This window comes from Tachypleus tridentatus, chromosome 2, assembly GCF_004210375.1.
Source record: "Tachypleus tridentatus isolate NWPU-2018 chromosome 2, ASM421037v1, whole genome shotgun sequence".
Taxonomy (NCBI): domain Eukaryota; kingdom Metazoa; phylum Arthropoda; class Merostomata; order Xiphosura; family Limulidae; genus Tachypleus; species Tachypleus tridentatus.
In genome coordinates this window covers 42,010,152-42,030,422 of record NC_134826.1, presented here as the reverse complement: position 1 = coordinate 42,030,422, position 20,271 = coordinate 42,010,152, and the positions used below count along the sequence as shown (strand labels likewise).

The 20,271-nt window shown below is 31.3% G+C and overlaps 1 protein-coding gene across 2 annotated transcripts in view; it reads left to right on the top strand.

The window, feature by feature from the left end:
* Positions 1 to 19,069, top strand: part of LOC143241886 (kinesin-like protein KIF2A) — a 55,837-nt gene extending 36,768 nt beyond the window's left edge. For both annotated transcript variants that reach the window (XM_076485199.1, XM_076485202.1), the window contains exons 16-22: positions 2,548 to 2,658; positions 5,928 to 5,995; positions 9,053 to 9,155; positions 10,596 to 10,697; positions 12,194 to 12,266; positions 15,363 to 15,425; positions 15,873 to 19,069. In XM_076485199.1, coding sequence (XP_076341314.1) covers positions 2,548 to 2,658; positions 5,928 to 5,995; positions 9,053 to 9,155; positions 10,596 to 10,697; positions 12,194 to 12,266; positions 15,363 to 15,425; positions 15,873 to 15,964 — 612 coding nt within the window. In that variant the 3' untranslated portion in view covers positions 15,965 to 19,069. The remainder of the gene's footprint in view (positions 1 to 2,547; positions 2,659 to 5,927; positions 5,996 to 9,052; positions 9,156 to 10,595; positions 10,698 to 12,193; positions 12,267 to 15,362; positions 15,426 to 15,872) is intronic.
* Positions 19,070 to 20,271: the final 1,202 nt, after the last annotated feature.

Below are 20,271 nucleotides of genomic sequence, written 5' to 3'. Positions count from 1 at the left end.
TAAGCTTAACAAACTTGAGTAAATCAGAAATAATAATAAGTCATAATTGCAACATTTTTATCATGTAGATTGTCGGTTGTTTTTTTGGAATTAAGCAGAAAGCTACATCAAGTGCTATCTGTGCTCTGCCCATTACAGGTATTGAAATTAGGTACCTAGCAGCATGAGTCCACGGATATATCACTGTGCCACTGGGGGCAGGATTGTCAGAATATACATAAGCACTAATTTTGATTAATGAGTTACTTTGTATTATGTTAATGGAGTTAATTGCTAAGGTGTACCTACAACATTGAACCAACTTGCTGATACAAGGATGCTGTAATACAATTTAAAATATCTTTTTTTACAGTAATCATAATCACTTAATTGTTTTCATATTCTATTGTAACTGTACGAGGGCTGTTCAAAAAATATGCGGACTGACATCATAAAACAAAATGTACTTTATTTATAAGTTACAGGTGTGGAACCCCTTCAAAGTACTCTCCTCACTAACGCACACACTTATCCCAACGGTGTTTCCACTTGTTGAAACAGTCATGGTACGCTTCTTTTGTAATGTCCTCCAGCTCCTTCATCGCATTTGCCTTAATCTCGGGAATCGTCTCAAATCTTCTTCCTTTCAAGGGTCTTTCGAGTTTGGGGAACAAGAAAAAATCGTAAGGAGCAAGGTCAGGTGAGTATAGGGGTGGGGAAGAACAGTGATCAAGTGTTTGGCCAAAAACTCACGAGTTCTGAGGCACAAATTTCGCAGCAACGCGGTGGATCTTCAATTTTTAGGTCAAAATCTTGTAACAAGATCCAACTTATATTCCACATTCTTCAGCAAGCTCCCTGACAGTCAGACGTCGATTTGCCCGTACCAGGGTGTTGATTTTGGTGGCGTGTGGGTCGTCAGTTGACATGGAAGGACGTCCAGGACGCTCATCATCTTCAATGAACTGTCGACCATCCTTAAAACGTCATGCCACTTGAAACATGCCGTACGCTTCACAGCAACATCACCGTAAGCCGTGTTAAGCATAGCAAAAGTTTCAGTTGCAGATTTTCCAAGTTTAACACAAAATTTCACAGCAAGTCGTTACTCCTTCAGGTGATTCATTCTGAAATCCACCAAACGAAAAAAATCGCACTTCACTTAAAACCGCGTAGCTAATACACAAATGAAGATATCTGCAATCGGAAAATGGCGTCGTAATCAGCTGATTTGTGCAAACCTAGCAACACCAAGCGGATTCCCCTGGAACCAACTGGAGCCGCGCAATTCAAACAGTCCTCGTATTTTTTTAACAGACTTCGTATATAAAGGTACACACGTGCTCGACTTATTGCAGTAATTATTCTCAAGAGCACCAAAATTCTAATTGTTGTATCAACCTCTCATAATTAGAGAAAGTACAAACAAAGAATGCATGATGATGTCAAAAGTTAATACACTCAAGTTTTTGAAATTATCGTTTCTGTAAACTAAACCTTGAAGCTGTGTGCATGAAACATTGTTCATGTTAAATATATATCACATCACTGAGTGTTCTTGTTAACTTTATAAAAACTGGCAGAGATTTTGGTTCAAGTACATATTGTGTCAACTGGAGCTACACAGAATGAAAGTGAAGAAATTTCAAACATTTTACAACTTGAGAATACCACGGCCTTTTACATGGTGCTATTCAACATGGTGTCATGTATTTCATGTCAGAATTTGTTAACAATTCAGTTTACTCTACAGTTCTGGTTTAGCAACATTTGATGGTAGAGAAAAATATATACCAGATGCATTATGAAAGTATACTGAAAAGAAAAAAAATGTAGGTATGAATTTAGAAGTTTTTGAAACTATGTAAAACCAGTATGAAAACTTTACTATGAAAAAAAAAGAATTTTTATTCTTCACACGAATGTCAGTGTACAATCTGCCCTATCGTAGTCAAACTGATATTATGATTTCACAGAAATCTGACTTTTTGTATGTAACAGAGTTCTACATTTTTATGTAGATACATGTAGCACATTCAAAATTATAATCGACATTACTTTTCTAGTAGATGGACCCTACATATGTGGTTTAAGAGTATAACTGTTCAGAGCTTCTTGTTGTGCTAACACACGAAACTCATTCAATATAAAAGTGACAGAAAATATAATCAGTATGACCATTAGAATTCATATTAACATTGTCGTAATGGTATCACTATGTATTCTTGGTATGAAGAACGTAAGCTTTGTATAAGTGTTTACTTAGAGAGTCATTCAAAAAAGTAGCAGAATTCTGATGTTTTGTAAATGTAGCAGATTTTTTGTAGGTTACAAATGACTGAGTTTTTGTGTTGTTTTTTTTTGTAAGGATCTACCTTCATTCTCATTTAAACTTGTTTATAATCTGTTATCTGGAATAATAGTGTTTGATTTATTTTATATATATACACACATACATTCGTAGGATCTGTTTTGAACCAGACTTTGTTTTTATCCTTTTATAATATGGAGCAAAAAGTTTTTTGTTCAATGTACCTTTTTACAGCTGTCTCTCTAATTATTATTTAGGAATGTATTCGAGCATTAGGCCGTCGGGGAACTCATTTGCCTTTCCGAGCAAGTAAATTAACTCAGGTGCTGAGGGACTCTTTTATTGGTGAAAACTCTCGAACATGTATGGTAAGTATAGAATGGATGTTATTCTTTTAAGCGTATGGTAAATATAATGCAACATAAAAAGACAAGAAGGTGCATTTTGGTGTATCTGGACTGTTGTATCAACTAAATTAAGCTAAGCACTAAGAAACTTTAAGCCAACCCTTATCATTCAAATATTTATCAAGCTTTTCATAAAACATTTAATTGACATCTTGAAACAATTTGTTTTGAAGATCAACCCACCTATGAGAAAAATACAACACTCATATATCAGATGACTCCTACCCCACATTAACATATATTTGTATTCCATATACTTACCATACTTGCCAATAAACACTAAAACAGGTGAGACATCATCACTATCTGTTCTGTAAAGAATCTTAAACACATCAATTAGATTGCTTCTAACTCTTTTTTTTTTCAAGAGAAAGCAAATTTAAAGATCTTATCTTGTATGACAACTTTCCCACTTTTGAACTCTTTCCAAGAGATCAATGCCTTTCCTAAAGTAAGAAACCTAAGACTGAACATAGTACTCCAAATGTGGCCTAACCAAATAATTACTATAAATTGGCATTATAACCTCTTTAGAGTTGAAATCAATATATCTGTAGATTTAACCTAAATTCCTATTTGACCTACCACTAGCAACAACACGTTGCTTAGATAGCCTAAAAAACTGGTCAACTGAAGAATCAAGTTTGTTTTTTTCCAGGCCAGGTAGTTAGGATACTTGAGAATTGTGGTTTTGAATCCCAGTCCCAACAAACATGCTCACCTTTTCAGCCATGGGGGCATTATAATGTAACAGTCAATTAACTATTTGTTGATAAATTGGTAGTCCAAGCACTATTGATAGGTGATGATGTTTAGATGCCTTCCTCTAGTCTTTCATTGCTAAATAAGAAGCAGCAAATAGAACTTGTGTAGCTTTGCAAATGATTCAAAACAAACAAATCTCTTCTTCTGTAACATTGTTAAGGCTATTGTATCAAAATTATACTCATAATTCAAAATGTGATATTCCTCATGCATTATTTCATTTATTATAATTAGAAGCCAGCTGCTACTTATTTACCTAACTGACCAAATAATCCAAATCCTCTTGTAAATCTTTGGTAATTGTAAAGTGGATTCTATTCTTTTTTAAACATGCATGGTAAATATTTAACTGGCCTCTTTATAAAATTCCTGTAAATGTATTATGGATCTAATTCTTTGTTTAACATCTATGGTAAATATAGACTGGATTCTATTCTATTCAAACATGTTTCACAGAAATAGACTAGACATCCTTCTTTATAAAAAATACTGTAAACATAAACTGTATTATATCTTATCCAAGCATATATGGTAAGTGTAGACTGGATTGTATAGTTTTTATGTGCATTTTAAAAATAGACTGGATTTTAGTTTCTTTAAACCTGTAATGTTAATGTCGACTGGATCTTGATTCTTTAAAGTTCGGTATATCAGTTTTTCCTTTCCATGTTGTACATTCATTCTATTTATTTCTGAGTTAACTTTTCTAGCATTTACCAACTAAAACTTTTCCAAGTGTTTTATTTAAATTTAAACTTAAGTTGTTTTTTTAACCAGGAACTTTCTTTAATAGAGTATAATTATCTGATGACAAATAGGTTTAAATGTTCATTTCAAACACTTTTGGTATATATTTTTTAAAAATTTCATGTGTGCATTTAGAAAATTTGTGTGGAATGTAGTTTTAGTGATAAAGTTTGATACTGAACCTATTTTTCTATAAAGTTACCCAAACCTTTTCACTTGTATAGGTAAGGAACACTAGAGTACACTGTAAGTTATATACTATAAAAGTTGTAAATAGTAAAGTTTTAGCTCTATTGGACTGTATCTAGAGCAGGAGAATGCATTGGATTCTATTCTGAGGCTTGTTTTATATTGAAATCCAAGTTGCTAACTGTGTAGCAGGTACCTGTGATAAGAGTTGTTGTATTTTTCTCGTATGCTTAGTTCTCTGTGTGAGTAGGCATATCTGGTAGTGCATTGTGTGACATTGTCATTCATACTGCGAAGTTTGGTAAGAAACAACACTGATGTCAACCATGTGGTTTCAATTAATTGTTGGTCAGTGTAATTTAATGTAAAGAAATTCTTAAATTTTACTTGTTGTCTGATGATGAGCTATGCTCAATAGTTGATGTTGATCACATTGTTTAGTTGATGTTGATCCCATCACATTGTTTAGTTGATGTTGATCCCATCACATTGTTTAGTTGATGTTGATCCCATCACATTGTTTAGTTGATGTTGATCCCATCACATTGTTTGTTTTGTAAATATGTCTCGTCAGTGCGTAATTTTCCAGATGTCAGTTTGCTGTGTCCTAAAGTTATTTTACTCAATGTTTGACCTGTTTCACAAATGTTTTTGATGATATCTTTGTGTTTTAATTTATTGACAGGTTTTCTTTCACTTGTATTAGAATGTTTTGAAAGCTTTTTTTTTTAGGTCTTAAAAAATAATGTTGAACTTGTTCTCTACCCTTTTGAGTTTTTTGCATAATTGAAGAACATATTATAATTTTAATTTTTGGTTAATCTTGCTATTGGAGCTGGGAGCTATTTGTTCTTCCAAGAAGCTGAGATGAAACTTGCAGGGTAATTTTTTCAAAGACTTTTTTCTATGAAATTAATTTCTTTTTCAATTTATTCTTCAATGCAGAAATTGTGGTTGTGTCTAAACAAATTTGTAATCATTTCAACTACTCAGTTTGATTTGCAAGTACCAATTAATGTGTGTGGATTTTCTGTATAATGTAGTGTTGCAGTGATCATCTTGTCTCTAAATAAGGATGTTCAAGAATGATGTATCACTGTTTCCTTCTGTGTGCTTGATGAATCATATGTTAGAGGAATTCTTGAAGAGTTGTTTGTCCATATGACCAACTTACAAAAGTGTTAATTTTACAAAGCAACCACGTTTTAGATATTAAGGTACATATTTTAGGATTCTGATTTCAAATTCTTCCAGAAATGTCACTGAGGGCTGAAGAGAATGGCAGTCTCATAGTAAAAATAATGTTTGTCTAAATATGAATGTTTTTTGGGGTTTTTTTACAGTCTGTAATGGTTACAATGGATGGTGCTTCATGTTAACTTACTAGAATTTATTCTTCAATTTTGGAAGAGTAAGTATTATTAGTAAATATAACAGTTGTAATAAGTCGCTTGCTTCTGACAAGTTAATGTTTGTTTTTATTAAATACACAATCGATGTATTTGCATTTTTTTATGATAATGTTCCAGATAGCCATGATATCCCCTGGGATGAGCTCGTGTGACCATTCTCTTAATACTCTACGATACGCTGACAGGTAATCCTTGCTTTAATCCCTTTATTTGAAACTTTTTCACGTAAAGTAATAGCTTGGTGTTTTTGGATCCTCTTCAAGATCACGATTTGTGTATTAAAGGATATACCCCATATCAGATAAAGAAAAACTAAAAATGTTTCACATGAAAATTTAAAAAATGTGTTTATTAACATGTTAACTTTGACATTGCTAACTCAGTAAATAAATATTCTTTTTAGCTACCTTACCAATTTTGCTGGTAAAACCAATTCAGCAGAGAGGTAAAAAAGCCAGTGATGTCTCAAAAAATCTTTTACTTTTCTTCAATTATCTGTAAACAAAATCAATTGGGCTAAACTTCTTTAAACATGCAAAAGTCCACAGTTAAGAAATAAGATATAAAAGTTCCATCTTTGTCTGGGTCGAAATGTAAAGGCTGAACAATCTTTGTTAAAAGTGTACAAAGCTTTCCCTGGCTAATTTAGAATAGAAAATATATAGAAAATGGAAAGTTTCGATAAAAAGAGCACATTATATTAATAGATATTATACATGTGTATTTTCTAACTTTTAAAATAAAAGCTGGTAATGCCTGTAAGCAGCTTTAAATACAAAGACATTTTAGAAGTCTTTTTCTAGTTTCTTGACATGCACACATAAAATACATATCACTGAACTTACAGTTGCACAAAAAGATTTTTAGTTGATGAAAACTTGGATAGTTTACCATTTAAATCTCTTGTGAATTCGAAACCTTGGAAGCCAACTGTGCAAAACAGTGATAAGACAGGAGCTCTGGATATCTTAATATCTATTGATTGAAAAATTATTTTTTACTATGAGACAGGTTTTTAACTTTTATTTTTCCAGTATGGTACTTACCTCTCTCACAAGATTAGATATTCTTGTTCAATGCTGCCTTCAAACTATAAACTATTTTACTAGTGCATGCTGCAAGCCTTATGCTTACCCTGTTGAAAGATTTCAAGCTTTCACGCAAATCATCATGCATCACTTATTTAACCAATAGAAGTGCGGCAGGCTCACATGATGCATGTGACTCCATCTACACTCCCTTTTTATTTGGCAGTGTTCATGTAGGACCTCATTCTTTTGTTACATTTTGGGCTTGAAATGGCTAACCTTCATTTAATTTTTGATTTATTTTGTTTAATTTAACTTTTGTTTTGAAAGCATTGCACTGTCTCCAGTGACAATGATCCCCAATGTATTATTCCCACCACCCTTCTCAAGTAGAGTATAGGAGTCCTTGCCACTTTCAAGTTCCGACAGTTCCAAGCCACTGGGATGATGGACCATGGAGGCTCCCTCTTTGATGGGTTCCACATAGATGGCTATTCAGTTTAGGGTATGGCAGTGGAGTTTTGCTTGTGTGAAACTGGTGTTGCATGTTGTTACATATTACGAATACAAATAGCATAAAGCTGAGTTAAATTGTAATTTAGATTTAGAAGTTAAATAAATGTTCACATGTATCCAGTTTATGATATTTACCAACAAGACCCACAGTTTATTTCTTAATGTAAGTCTATTTTAATACACAAACAGTAATACAACTTACAGTAATGGTTATTACAAATAATCTTTGTACAAAAGTTCTACGAACTTACAAACTGTGTCGAATCTATTTCTGGCCTGAAACTTCCTTAACGTGTTATTAGGAGTTCACAGTGAGCAAGTTGATGTAGGTAAAATTCACTTCACAGGGAGCTAGCTACTTCTGCATTGTACAGCATTCACTTGTCAGATGTTGAGTTTTCCACTGATGAAGCTATATAATGACTTCATAAAAAAAATCTAATGTATGGTGTGAATCTACTGAAGCTAAATGGTTTGTAATGTTCAAAATCTATAAACGTTTTTGGCCAAATATCCAAAGTTCCCACTTAATAAGCAGTAATCAAAGTTACAGCTTCAGAGATTTATAGCACTCCAACTGTAGCAAACTGATAATATATACTGTCTCTTGGCATATCGCATTGGTTACATTTATAGGCATTAGGAGAGTTTCTAGAAATTTTAACCTGTGCAAGAATACAGGCAAATACACACATTTATTGTCTTACACCCAAGAATCTTCTGCAACTTTAGTAAATAGGTGGAAATTTCACAATACAGATTTAAAAGTACAAGTTTCTTAAATTTCTAAATATGAACTTAATCATCAATATTACAATAGATATATAATAGTAAATCTGTTAGGTGCCCTCGCCACATTAAACTTCGCATTTTCTACCCTTGTGTCTTCTAGATTACATATAAAGGCAAAGAGAATATACCTGGTTCAAAATTATTTGGGAAAGGTAGAGTTTTACCACTTCTTTCTGGAGGTCCACATATTATTGAAGGCACTCTTAACTTGATACACATGTTGTGGGATCTGTGGTGGGTAGTGGATCCTGAGGAAAATATCTCCCTGCCTTCTCAATGGGCCTGTTTGAAACTTCTTCCAAGTATATTAGTTTATAGTGGAAACACTTTCAATAGAAATATCTAGAACTTCTTCTTATGCATTTTCTTAAAAACAGAGAAGCTATAAAATATATTTAATATATGTATTAGATACTTTTCAGCTGCTAAGTTGTGCCAACTGTTACAGAAATGTTACTTGTTTTATCTGTCTTAATGCCTTGAATGTTTAATTTTCATTTTTTAACCAGATGTTAAAAATGAATACAAGGAGTTATGCCTACCAGACTTAGCAATAAATACAAACTAAAGACAAACAGACACAATGTATTTCATGGTTTCTCTTTAGCACAAGCTGATGCATTTCAAAATGTTTAGTAACTTTATGCCACTAAGCCTGACTTGAACACAAGATAAGTATTGAAGAAATTATTGGAATGTCATTGAATTTCATCTGTTAGTGTCAAATTAAACACAGTTTTATGGCTGTATGTATATGTAGAAATATTCATATGTTAAAATTGACAATCCTGCTCTAAAATGGTAATTGAAATTCTTAGTGTTGGTATAATGAAACACATCGGTGTCTACCGGATGGTAAGAGAGCTTTAATAACTTCCCACTTGTTTGTTTATTCTGGATATCCAGAGTCAAGGAATTGGGGGTGGATAATGCAGACTCATCTCCAAATGGAGAACAGGAAATTGCTTCTCCTGGTGATGATGATTTTGCTCTACTTCGTTCTAGAAATGTGAGTTTTTTTACAGAATATTTCATCTAAGACACTATTAAAATCATTAAGGAAAGAAAGAGGAAATTGCTGCTTGAATAGCTGTTTGCTAAAGGAACCAAATAGTCATTATTTTTAGCCTTTCCTGTCACCAGAAAAGTGTTGTTTTTACTTCTGAAACTAAAGGTTTCGTGTTTTCTACTAACAGTAATTGAAATTTGGGAAACAGAAGTTTAATATGTATATACTTACAAACATTACTTGGAAATGTACAGTATCAATTTTTATTTCCAAAAACATCTGTGCAAATTAATTGAATCAGGGACATTCTTAATGACTTAGATATGCTTTAAATATTGCCTTGTTGACAACACAGGTGTATTCTCACAGAAGATTTTTACCATTAGCAGCCACTCACATTGAACACCATTTGTTTCTGTTTAGATTTTTTCTAATATTCTTTAAAATTTGAAAAATACAATTTCTTGAAGCTGTGTGTTAAAACACTTAGATGAATGTTTTAAGTATAAGTTTTTACTGTGAGTTAATGAACCAGAAATAATTTAAACTCCAAACTTTAATAAATAGTATTTACTTTCTGTAAAGTATTGTACACAGCTTTCAGCTAGAAATAAGACAAGAGGGAGCCCTCAGTAGCTGTGGCATTTGAAATTATTTAAGGCAGGATTAGAGTAAATTAATCTGAGACCTTGAACCTGGCCAAATATACTTAAAGGGTTTGACTTCCTTGAGACCCAAACTATAATTAGATCTCAAATTGATCCAGAGATGATGGACCTATGAGCTAAAAGTTTGTACTAGTAACAAAACTCAGAGCCATTTTATGAGTCATTATGTTGCAGCTAAAAAATAACTGTTTTCCTATTGTATTGAAGCCTCCAGTCTTTATTTTATAAAGGTCAATATAATCTAAATTAGGCATAGCTTTAATATGATTACAAAATATTAAACAACTTTCTATTCTTATTACTTTGTCTGGGGTAAAATCATAAACATCTAAAGATATTTAACAGGTTACATAAAAATGTCCCCAGTTTCCCTGTAGTATCTGAAATATTTTTATAGGATACATAAGCTATCTGAATATTGTATCTGTATTTTTAATACAAGGTCTTAAGATATCCAGATAATCAGATTTCAACCACTCTGAACTGTGAAGTATGCAAACTTTAAAAAAATACATAAAAATATAAACATCAATTGTACATGGAAAATTTTGAAAAGCATGTAATCTAAGTCAAAGGACTTTTGTTAGTTAATTAAATGAGATCTAATGATATTGTACAAAATAGATCCACATAACAGGGGATGTGAATGTGTATGTAGTTTTGTGTAATTAATGCTTTGTGTCTTTCCTGTTGATTGGATAAACTTCCTTGCAAGTTATGGTTTTTATATTCTCAGTTTTACTGATTTTTGTTTTTCTTCCATTTTTTTCAGAAAGAGGAATTATCAGATAACCTGATGTCTTTCCACACAGCTGTATCTTTTCTCCAAAGATTGGAAGATGAAGTTTTGGACACACACAAAAATATTACTGAGGTTTGTGAGACACAATTGTTAGTTTTCATTTGAATCTTGAGGATTAAAGTCGTGATTGCAAATTCTAAAAATAACTTATGTTTATACTTGCTTGCTTTAAAATAGTCGTGTATCATCTTTATTCAATAATATTCTTGCATGTAGAGGCGTTGAAATATGTTAGGGTTAATATAAACTTGATAGAAACTTGTTACATGAAACAATTCTTGTACAAAACATTTTAAATAAAATGAATCAAATGAGATATCAAAGTTTTTTACTTCACAGTAATTTATTAGTAAAATTACAAAAAAAAACTTTAAAAACTACACTCTTCAGTGGAAATAATTCCACCATCTTAAAGAGAATAAATCACAAATTACAAATTTTTAAATTTGAATTCATGTCGCACTTGGTCACAAAAATGTCCTCAATTTTATCTTTTGTTTATAGGGCTATTAATGCTTCTTCATGCAATGAAGATTTGATGTCAGTATTAATGTATTTAAAACAGGAAGTGACCAATAGTGGATGTCAACCTAAAATTGTAGATAGGATGTGTAATAAATATTTTAACGAACTTGGAATTTCTGGACGTATTAAATTGCAGATAATAAAAAATGGGAGAAGAGGAAGAATACATTTGCCCTATTTTTCACCATGATCAATAAAAATCCATAAAATGTTTGGGCAAAATACAAATTGCCAAGTAACATTTATTACTCAATTAAATTTAAGTCATATAGTTAATAGTTTGAAAGTTTAAATTAAAGAATGAATGTGGTAGAAACTTAAAATTTAGAATAAAGGAACATCTAAATGCAGTTGATAAATTAAAAATGGGTGAATTAGCTTTAGCAGGATGTGGCAAATTACACACGTTATTGACTGGAACAACATTAAAATACTGAAACAGGTAATGGAAAAAGATGAATTAAACATAAGGAAATCCTTAGATATTGTTATAAAAAAAACTAATATAAATAGTAACTTAGGCCCAGGAGCCATGTAAGTAAATTTTTGGAAATTGTTGTTTTAAATGGTGCCACTGTGAAAACATGCTAATTATACACGTACGTAAGCTTGTAATAAACTTCATGTGTATTTTGTGGTATTCTCCCAAAGATGGCAGGATTATCTGTAGAGTTTCATTTAACTCCACAAATAAATTGTTTATCCTATTTGATTAATTTTGCATTGAAATTAAAGCTGTTTTCTGACTTGTTGATGTCTGCTCAAAAGATGTTTTTACATATGCGATACCATCAAAAAGAAAAGTATGTTAGTAAACTATTTCAAAAAAAACTTAGGTGTCTTTTCTTGACATAATGAACTCAATTCATTCAAAATATTGTTATTAAAATTTTTGGTATTACTAACTAAATACAAAATTTGTAGAAATTAATGTATTGTGCATTTGATAAAATTCCCTTAAAATATATATGTATATAATGCCATAAATTTTTCTCACTGCTGTTATCGGACATTATTTGATTTCATTGTTTTATTATTTTCAGTTATCTGACAAGTGGTTACAAAAAGATAAAGACCTGCTTACGATGGCAAATGAAGTAGATTATGACGTAGACGGTAAGATTTTAATGTGTACTATGTCTTATGTTATGATTTCATTCATGTGTACATGATGTTTTAGAAACCCATTGACAGGAAAATAAAGCAAAAATGAAGAGGTGTAGGAACGTTACAAAGTGATGTGATGAGATGTGGGCCTACCCTATGACAGTATTCTTCAAGGTCATCTTAAAGTCATGTGGTTTAGAAGTTTTATTAGTATAAGACATACTCAGAAAATGTTAATGACAAAGATATATGAAATAATTCTAAAAATGAAGGATTTTAAACCAAGAACAATAGTTGTAGGCCAACTTTCTTGGGTATGGAACTATGCTACAAAATATTATGATGACAAAGGTTGTTACACAAATCTTGGTTGAAATTTGACACCTTTTTATGGTCCAAAAGATTAAAAAAACTTTAAAACAAAAGCTCTCTACATGAGACAGCGCATAAACATTGTCCTACAATTTCTCCCAAGTTAATGACGCAACATTCCATAGAAGAACAGTTTAACACGGGCCTTCCATGTGGATAGTGTCACTGTACAGGCTGGTACTAGATTGTATGCATAATGGTTGCCCAGTCAATGTCTTCCTTAGTACTGGGTAATAGGAAATGTGTGGATACTGCAGGCTTAGGTACACAAAGAAGCTATGCAAGCCAATTGAGTATAGCAACCACTTTTGATTACAAAGCTGTTACATCCGGCTGCACTTTAAATACAACTGTTGTATGCCATTATTTCATGATACTGCTCAGATGTTTATTTCAACTGTGTTTATGCTTATAACATTTGCTGTTGTGGAATGATTTTTGTAAGTTTTGATTGGTTATTTTATAAACCTTTGGAATTGACATATTTTTAGTGTGTGATGCATATTAATAAAAGCTTCAATAGATACAGCCATGAATTAGATCATGCAATACTACAAGTGTATATTATTCTTTACTTCTCTATTTCTGAATTATATGTCTGTTATTGGACATCCAAATCATCCAGTACAGATTTCCTTGCCTAAGATGAGATGTTTCGTTACAAGTATGCTGTAAGATATTGTTATTTTGTTTTACTCTATTAACTGTCTGCTGATTGAAGGTTTTTGTTTTTCTTTAAAAATCCTGAGAAAGTCTCAGACCATTTTTTTTTTCCTATCCTGAAAAGTCTAAAGTTTGTTTTTTGGTGTCTGGTCATGAAATAATACTAACACAGTAATCTCGTTATTTGTATGAAAAGAGTACCTTATTTACATTTGTTTTATTCAAATAGTTTTATTGTACTGTCTAATTGAATATATTAATGTGCAATAGTTTTGTAATTCAGCATATTATTTGTTACTTTAGACCTGAAATTATTTGACTTTTGAATGTCTGTAGGACATACAAAAAAACATCCATGCCAGCTTTCCTTCTCATCCTATATCTATTGCATGGAGAAAAGTGAACACTTAGCGAAACTAATAATAAAAGTCTTAGCAACTCAATAAAATGTTTGTATCTTTGCTCAGTAAATGCTCTAAGTATATAGGTTAAATAACTGTTTCAGAGAAGTTGAGAGAAAATATTGAAACAATTTTTAAAAAGTAAATATCTGAATTAGGTTTTCCCACAGTGATGTTTCCCTTACCTGTCACACTAGTGTATTACTTCTATATCAGATTTTTTTCAGTAAAATAAGGGTATTTTGAGATAGATGAATCAAAAATACAAATGATGTAACTGAAACTGAAAATGTTGAAATATATCCTGTACAAGATATGAACTTAAAGGTTAATTTTTAATTTCTGAAACTTCATACTAACTTCATTATAACTTTAATTTTTTTTGTTGGCAGTGTAGGCCCAACATGGCCACTTGGTTAGGGCATTCAGCTCATAATCTGAGGGTTGTGGTTTTAAATCCTCATCCCACCACATGTGCTCAACCTTTCAGGGTCATTATAATTGGAGCTCAATCCAACTCTTCATTAGAAAAGAGTAGAAGTGGATGTTGATGAGTAACTGCCTTCCTTCTAGTCTTCCACTGTTAAATTAGGGACAGATAACCCTCGTGTAGCTTTGTATGAAATTTAAAAATCAGACAAACAAACTTGTTGGCAACCTATTGTAGTTTTTTGTTGTTTTTTCTCAAGTTCTGAAATAACACATAGAGACAAGCTATAAAGAAGGATTTTTTTTTTCTTATTGTTAATTGCTATGAATTTACCAAGCTCTGACTAAATTAATGGCATGCATATAGGTGAACAATCAACTCACCCTAACTCTTGAAAGTTCCACTTACCATGTAAACAGGATTACTATTTTGTGTGTTATGCAGGCAATGTTCAGTCTAAACACAAAATTAACATGTCGAGGACACAGGGCTTCAAGATGCACAGTTGTATAACCCATGAAAGACATTTGGCCAGAACAGCAGTCTTGGAACCTCTCTACAAATCAACAATTATAAGATCTCTGTAATACATGCATAAATCCTGCACTTGTACTGTAATATTACATGAAACAATCATAAAAATATTTTTATTTGTGATATAAATTTGTGTGTTCTTTATGTAACTAACATTACTTGTTTTCTTCAGAGGGGGTATAATATTCCTGCCTCAAGACCATTGTAGATCTGAGTGCATAAGTTTGTCATTATTTGAATAGTGAAAGCACTATTAGTGAAATGCTTTTTATTTCTATCCACTAACTGTGCTTGCAATGTATTTATAGTTTGTTCTTTTATTGTTTGTTTTTTTATATATGGATATTTACTTATGAATTTTATGCAACTCTTTTGTTAATTAGTTGTCTAGTTAGTTTTCACTTGATCAGCAGTATGTGACTTTTCAACTTAAATGTTTAATTTTGTGGTTATGAATTCATTGTGTCTTGTATTTTTAACTTTTACTGCCTCATTGGCACTGTTTGTAACATTAAATTATATAAAAAGAGAAACCTAATAAAGAAAGAATCTTGACTTTAAAATGATAATTTTCTTTCAAGACGTTTAAGGTTTCTCCTATCTAATATTGTCCATTTTGGGTTTTTTTCTACATTCTTTTCAGTTTATTTACTATTAATATGGATTTTATAATAATCTGAAGTAATGTGACTTGTGTTTTTCTAGTATATGCACAACAGTTAGAAGAGTTACTTGCAGAAAAGGTGGACAGGTTATCCAAGTTCAAAGGTTGGTATAAAATAGGTTATTGTATTTCAAAGGTTCCTACAAGACTCCTTTAAAAAGTAAACAACCTACAAAGTAAAACAATGTTACATTGTGTCAAAATTTACTGCAGTTGTATTTATTTTTCTTTTTTTTTTGTCAAATTCACCTGTTACATTATTGATGAAAATTTAAGTATACTTTAAAATATATATCTGTTACCCCTTAATCAGTGGTAAGAACTATATAGGATATCAAATTTATATTCCAATAAAGATTATTATATGTCTCGAGGTCTAGTTTCCCAATATCAGAAATGACAATTATTGAAATAACAAACAGTAAAACAGTTGTAATTAAGCGACAGATGTATTGTGACAACAGTGTTGTGTTACGTAACTTAGGTTCTGTGTAAATACACAACCAGGTTGAAATGTGATGACGGCTGTTTTTATTTTTTACTTTTCACAGAAAAAGTAAAGTCTTTTCGACAGCAGCTCACTGAGGAAGAAAAGATTAGTAGGACAATAACTGAAGACTTGAAAAAGTACGTAAAGCAGTGATGAGTCAGAACTACAGACAAAGAATGATTTGTTTCATACCAGTATTACTACTTGTTAACATTGTTTGCATATGCATTTTCTGCTCACAGTATTTTTGTCTCCTCTATCTAAGAACTGGATGTTTGAAATAAACGTTTGTAAAAAGGTCAATATTATGAACCAGTGTAGTTGCTATACATATTTGTTGTTCTGTCTCCGTATTCTTTAATATTCAGTAAACAGTAGATGAATGGATGTATATCTCAGCACGTACTGTTTAAAGTCGAGGTATTGCTCAGTCATAATATGATTAAATGTTAAACAGATGCTGATTTGTTTTCTTCAACGTACATTGAAGTGAGTATTGATGAAGACATTAGAGTTGTTATTTCCGTAGTAATTTATCATGTATTGTTTTCCAAAGCTACTAACTATTGTATTGTTTTTTTGATATTTGACTTACTATGTGCATAAATACTAAAGGAATCAGAAAAACATTTCTGTTTACAGCATTATTTAGTGATGTTTCTTTTGTGTGTCAGTAATGGAAGTTTCAACAGCTGTTGACAGTAAGAAACAGAATTAAAATGTATGACTGAAGATGAATGGAGATAACTTTATAATAATATCTTTAGGATAACATGTTTTATATACAGATTGGCTCAAAACTTAAAACCTTTTTAAATTATTGTAAAGTGTATGAACCCTTCTCTCAGTTGGTTGGTTGTTTTTTTCCAAATATTTACAAAAGTTCAACTACTTTTTGTGTATGAATTGTTCACTATTTTTGTGATGTATCTATTTTTAATATAAAGTGAAAAATATATGTTATTGAAAAGGTATGGTTCAGTTACATTTTGTGAAATAATTTTAAAATGTATAGAAAATGCTTAGATTGGCACAAGGTATGACTGGTACCATTTAGTTTCTTGAATTTTGTAGTGAAATGATGTTATGACTGAGGAAGAGAGAGTAATAACATGGCTTACTGGGTCCAGTGATACCTAACTGAGCATGATGAAGGTATAGTTTATAGTTTGATGAACTAGTTTTGATAAATATATCAAATAGACATGAACTAAACACAAGACATACTTAATATAAGTGTAGAATGGCAGGTTTTTTATTTGGGACCGAATACTGTACTGCATTTAATACCCCAGACTGGAAAACTGAGATTCTGTTTCTTGCATCCTGTTGCTGTGAAAAGCAAAACTATGCTCTTCACTTTAGAGCTAATAGTGCACTGTAAGAATGGCAGTCGCAACCCACTTTTCACTCTAACAGGAGTAGTCCAATAGTTTTCCCTCAAAATCAGAAATGATAAGCACAGAAAACCCTCATATAGCTCTGTGCAAATTCCAACAAACAAATTTTAGTTAAGTGAAACCAATATTCTGTTACCATGTGTATATATGTATACATTAAGACTGAAATTGTAGGGTTTGTTTTGAAAAAAGCACTTGTATACACATATGCAGCGCATGTACGGTCACACAGAGTAAAAGTCTCGTGTTGTAGTGGTAAATAGAAGCAAAGTTTTGATTTATTATGCAGAGATCTTGGAGATGGGCCAGTACTTTTTAGAAACACCCCACTGAAAGAGAGTTTAACAATGTTATTTTATTGTCGTAGTAAACATTTCAAAATTCATCCTTTGTTTTGTGATTAGAGATAAACTTAGTTTACCTAAGTTTACAACTGTTGTATACGTAGTTTTGAGATCTCTGTGAAATAAGGATAGAGTTGTGATATTACTTTTAATTTACTTATTTAATAAAAGAAATTATTTAATATTCACAGTATTTATTCCATTTAGTCCAGTATTAAATCATTGGAAATTCAAATATTCTTTATAGTTTTATATAGAATTTCAAATGTTTCTTCCTTGTTGTATTTATTGAATTATTACTGACAAAAAGAGTCATGAAGGAAAGCTTATAGCTGAAAAAAAAAGTCTGAAATAATTTCAGATATTACATAAATGAGTTATTTATGAAGACACAATCTGAGATGAAAAGATCTTCAAATTAGTCTGTCACCTGTAATAAATCTGTTTCTGATGTAGGTTTACTTTGTTAGACAGTTCTTTTTTGTGTTTTTTTCTGTTTACTGCTTCTTAAATTTTATTTACACAAATTACTTCATTATTGTATATATTTTTCTTATTAGAACATGCCATAAAGTTTATCTTTTCAATAAGAAAAAAGTAATTTTTGTATTTGTGAATTTCTGTTGTTCACAACCATAAAGGTGTTATACAGTTGTGATAAAGTCCAGCCTAGTAGGCTAGTTTGTCTTTGTATACAGGGTGGTTTTAAGAGTTTTGCGTAGCTTCATGACTTGCACATCAATCTGTTTTGTGCAACATAACATTATATTTATGGCATCAAAGCTTTGCTCTGAAGGGAACTAACTGAAAAGGTAATTTATATCAGTTTATGTATTTTTGAATTTCTGTTGTTCACAACTGTAAAGGTGATTAGATAATTGTGATAAAAATCCAATCTAGTAGGCCAGTTTGTCTTTATTTACAGGGTGGTCCAAGAGTTTTTAAGTAGCTACATGACCTGCACGTCAATGGGTATTGTGCAGCATAACATTTAATTAGTGACATCAAAGCTTGTAGGTCCTTTGCTTGAAGAAACTAACTGTTACACCTCCCTGTAAGTCTAGTATTGTGATATTGTTAACTTTGTACACATTTTTTAATTATATACTGCATTTTTCATATATGCCAAAAGTTCAGTTTACGTAGGCTAAAGTTACCTTTAGCTACATGTTTTATCTAATTTTGTACATTATCTAGCAATGGTTGTTCTTGAGTACTTGATAAATGTATAAAGACTTCAGAATATGGAAAAATGAGTTGTTCTGTTTTGTTAGATAACAAAACAAGAAAGATATTTAAAAATTTAGATAACATTAACCCTAATTCCCCCAAGTTCTCAAACTTCTGCTTAGCTGTGTACAAAGTTTTATGGAAATGTGTTTGTCATAATGGAGATATTGGTTGATGGTCTTAAGTTATATGTGTTTTTATTTAATTCATAAAATTTTGTTTGTTTGTTTTCATTAATAATGTAAATAGAAAATTATAAAATTTATTAAATGTTTTAATAGTTACCATAGACCACTGTATATTTAGTTCTTGTGGAATTCAGTGGAAAAAAAAAAAAAGAGCACACATAGAAGTTAATGATCTATGGCTTATGGTTTCCAAAGAATAAATATTGGGGAATATATATATATAAAACAAGCTGTCTAGTTTAAGGCACAAAATATTTCCTGTGTGTTTTTAAAACTTTTAACGTCACCTACCTATATGTGCATTTTGAATCTTATTGGTATCGAATACTGTATTGGCTATTTTAAATCAACTAAAATATTTACAACTTAGAAGTTGTTTAAAATAGGTAAATAGTAAAGTTGTGCGAGAAAGAGAGAAAATATTGAAACAATTTTTAAAAAGTAAATATCTGAATTAGGTTTTCCTACGGTGATGTTTTCCTTACATGTCACACTGATGTGTTACATCTATATCAGATATTTTTCTCAATAAAATAACCGATGTAGATGTATATAACCAGCAGATTGCACTAAGTATCTCAAAATTGCCGTTATATAATTCAATACTTTTTATTAAATTTTGTGTTTTTATTAACATCATACAGACTCTAATAACCTACAGTATTATTGAACAAGTAGGAAATGAATAAAGATGCTAGTAACTAGAGAGAATCGATTCATTGCATTATGGGTAACTTGTATCTTTGTAACTTCTATCAGCAGCCAATGCCACGCAGACTTTAGTTTCTCTATTAAGTATTACGTATATTTCAGTGCAGTAGACTCTATAGTCACAACTACCACTTACGTATATGTGGTACGTTTTTCTTCTTGGAATAAAATAGTACAGTGAGCAAGTTGTTGAAATTTGGGTCTTAACACCGTGACACGTCAAGTATTGTATTGTTTCTTTAAAATCCTTTGTGCTTTGTAACATTGTAACAAAATATAGTGTAATAATTATCAATAAAGATTTAAAAAAAATTCTCTGTCGATGTACTCATTCATGGTTCTTCTTGGATTGTAATTCAACTTTTTAGTCTTCATTTTCACAGTTAAGAGCACGTGACGCGAGGTCGAGTTCTTCACTATATATATATATATATATATATATATATACAGATAGCAGTTGTAATGCAAGTCACTAGCATAGATCTTTGCCAATGAAGGTTCGGTTAAGCATTTGGAAATTATCCATTAAAATGGGTGAACCACACTGTCCATGTACGTGACTTTGTTTTTCTTTAACACTGATGTTC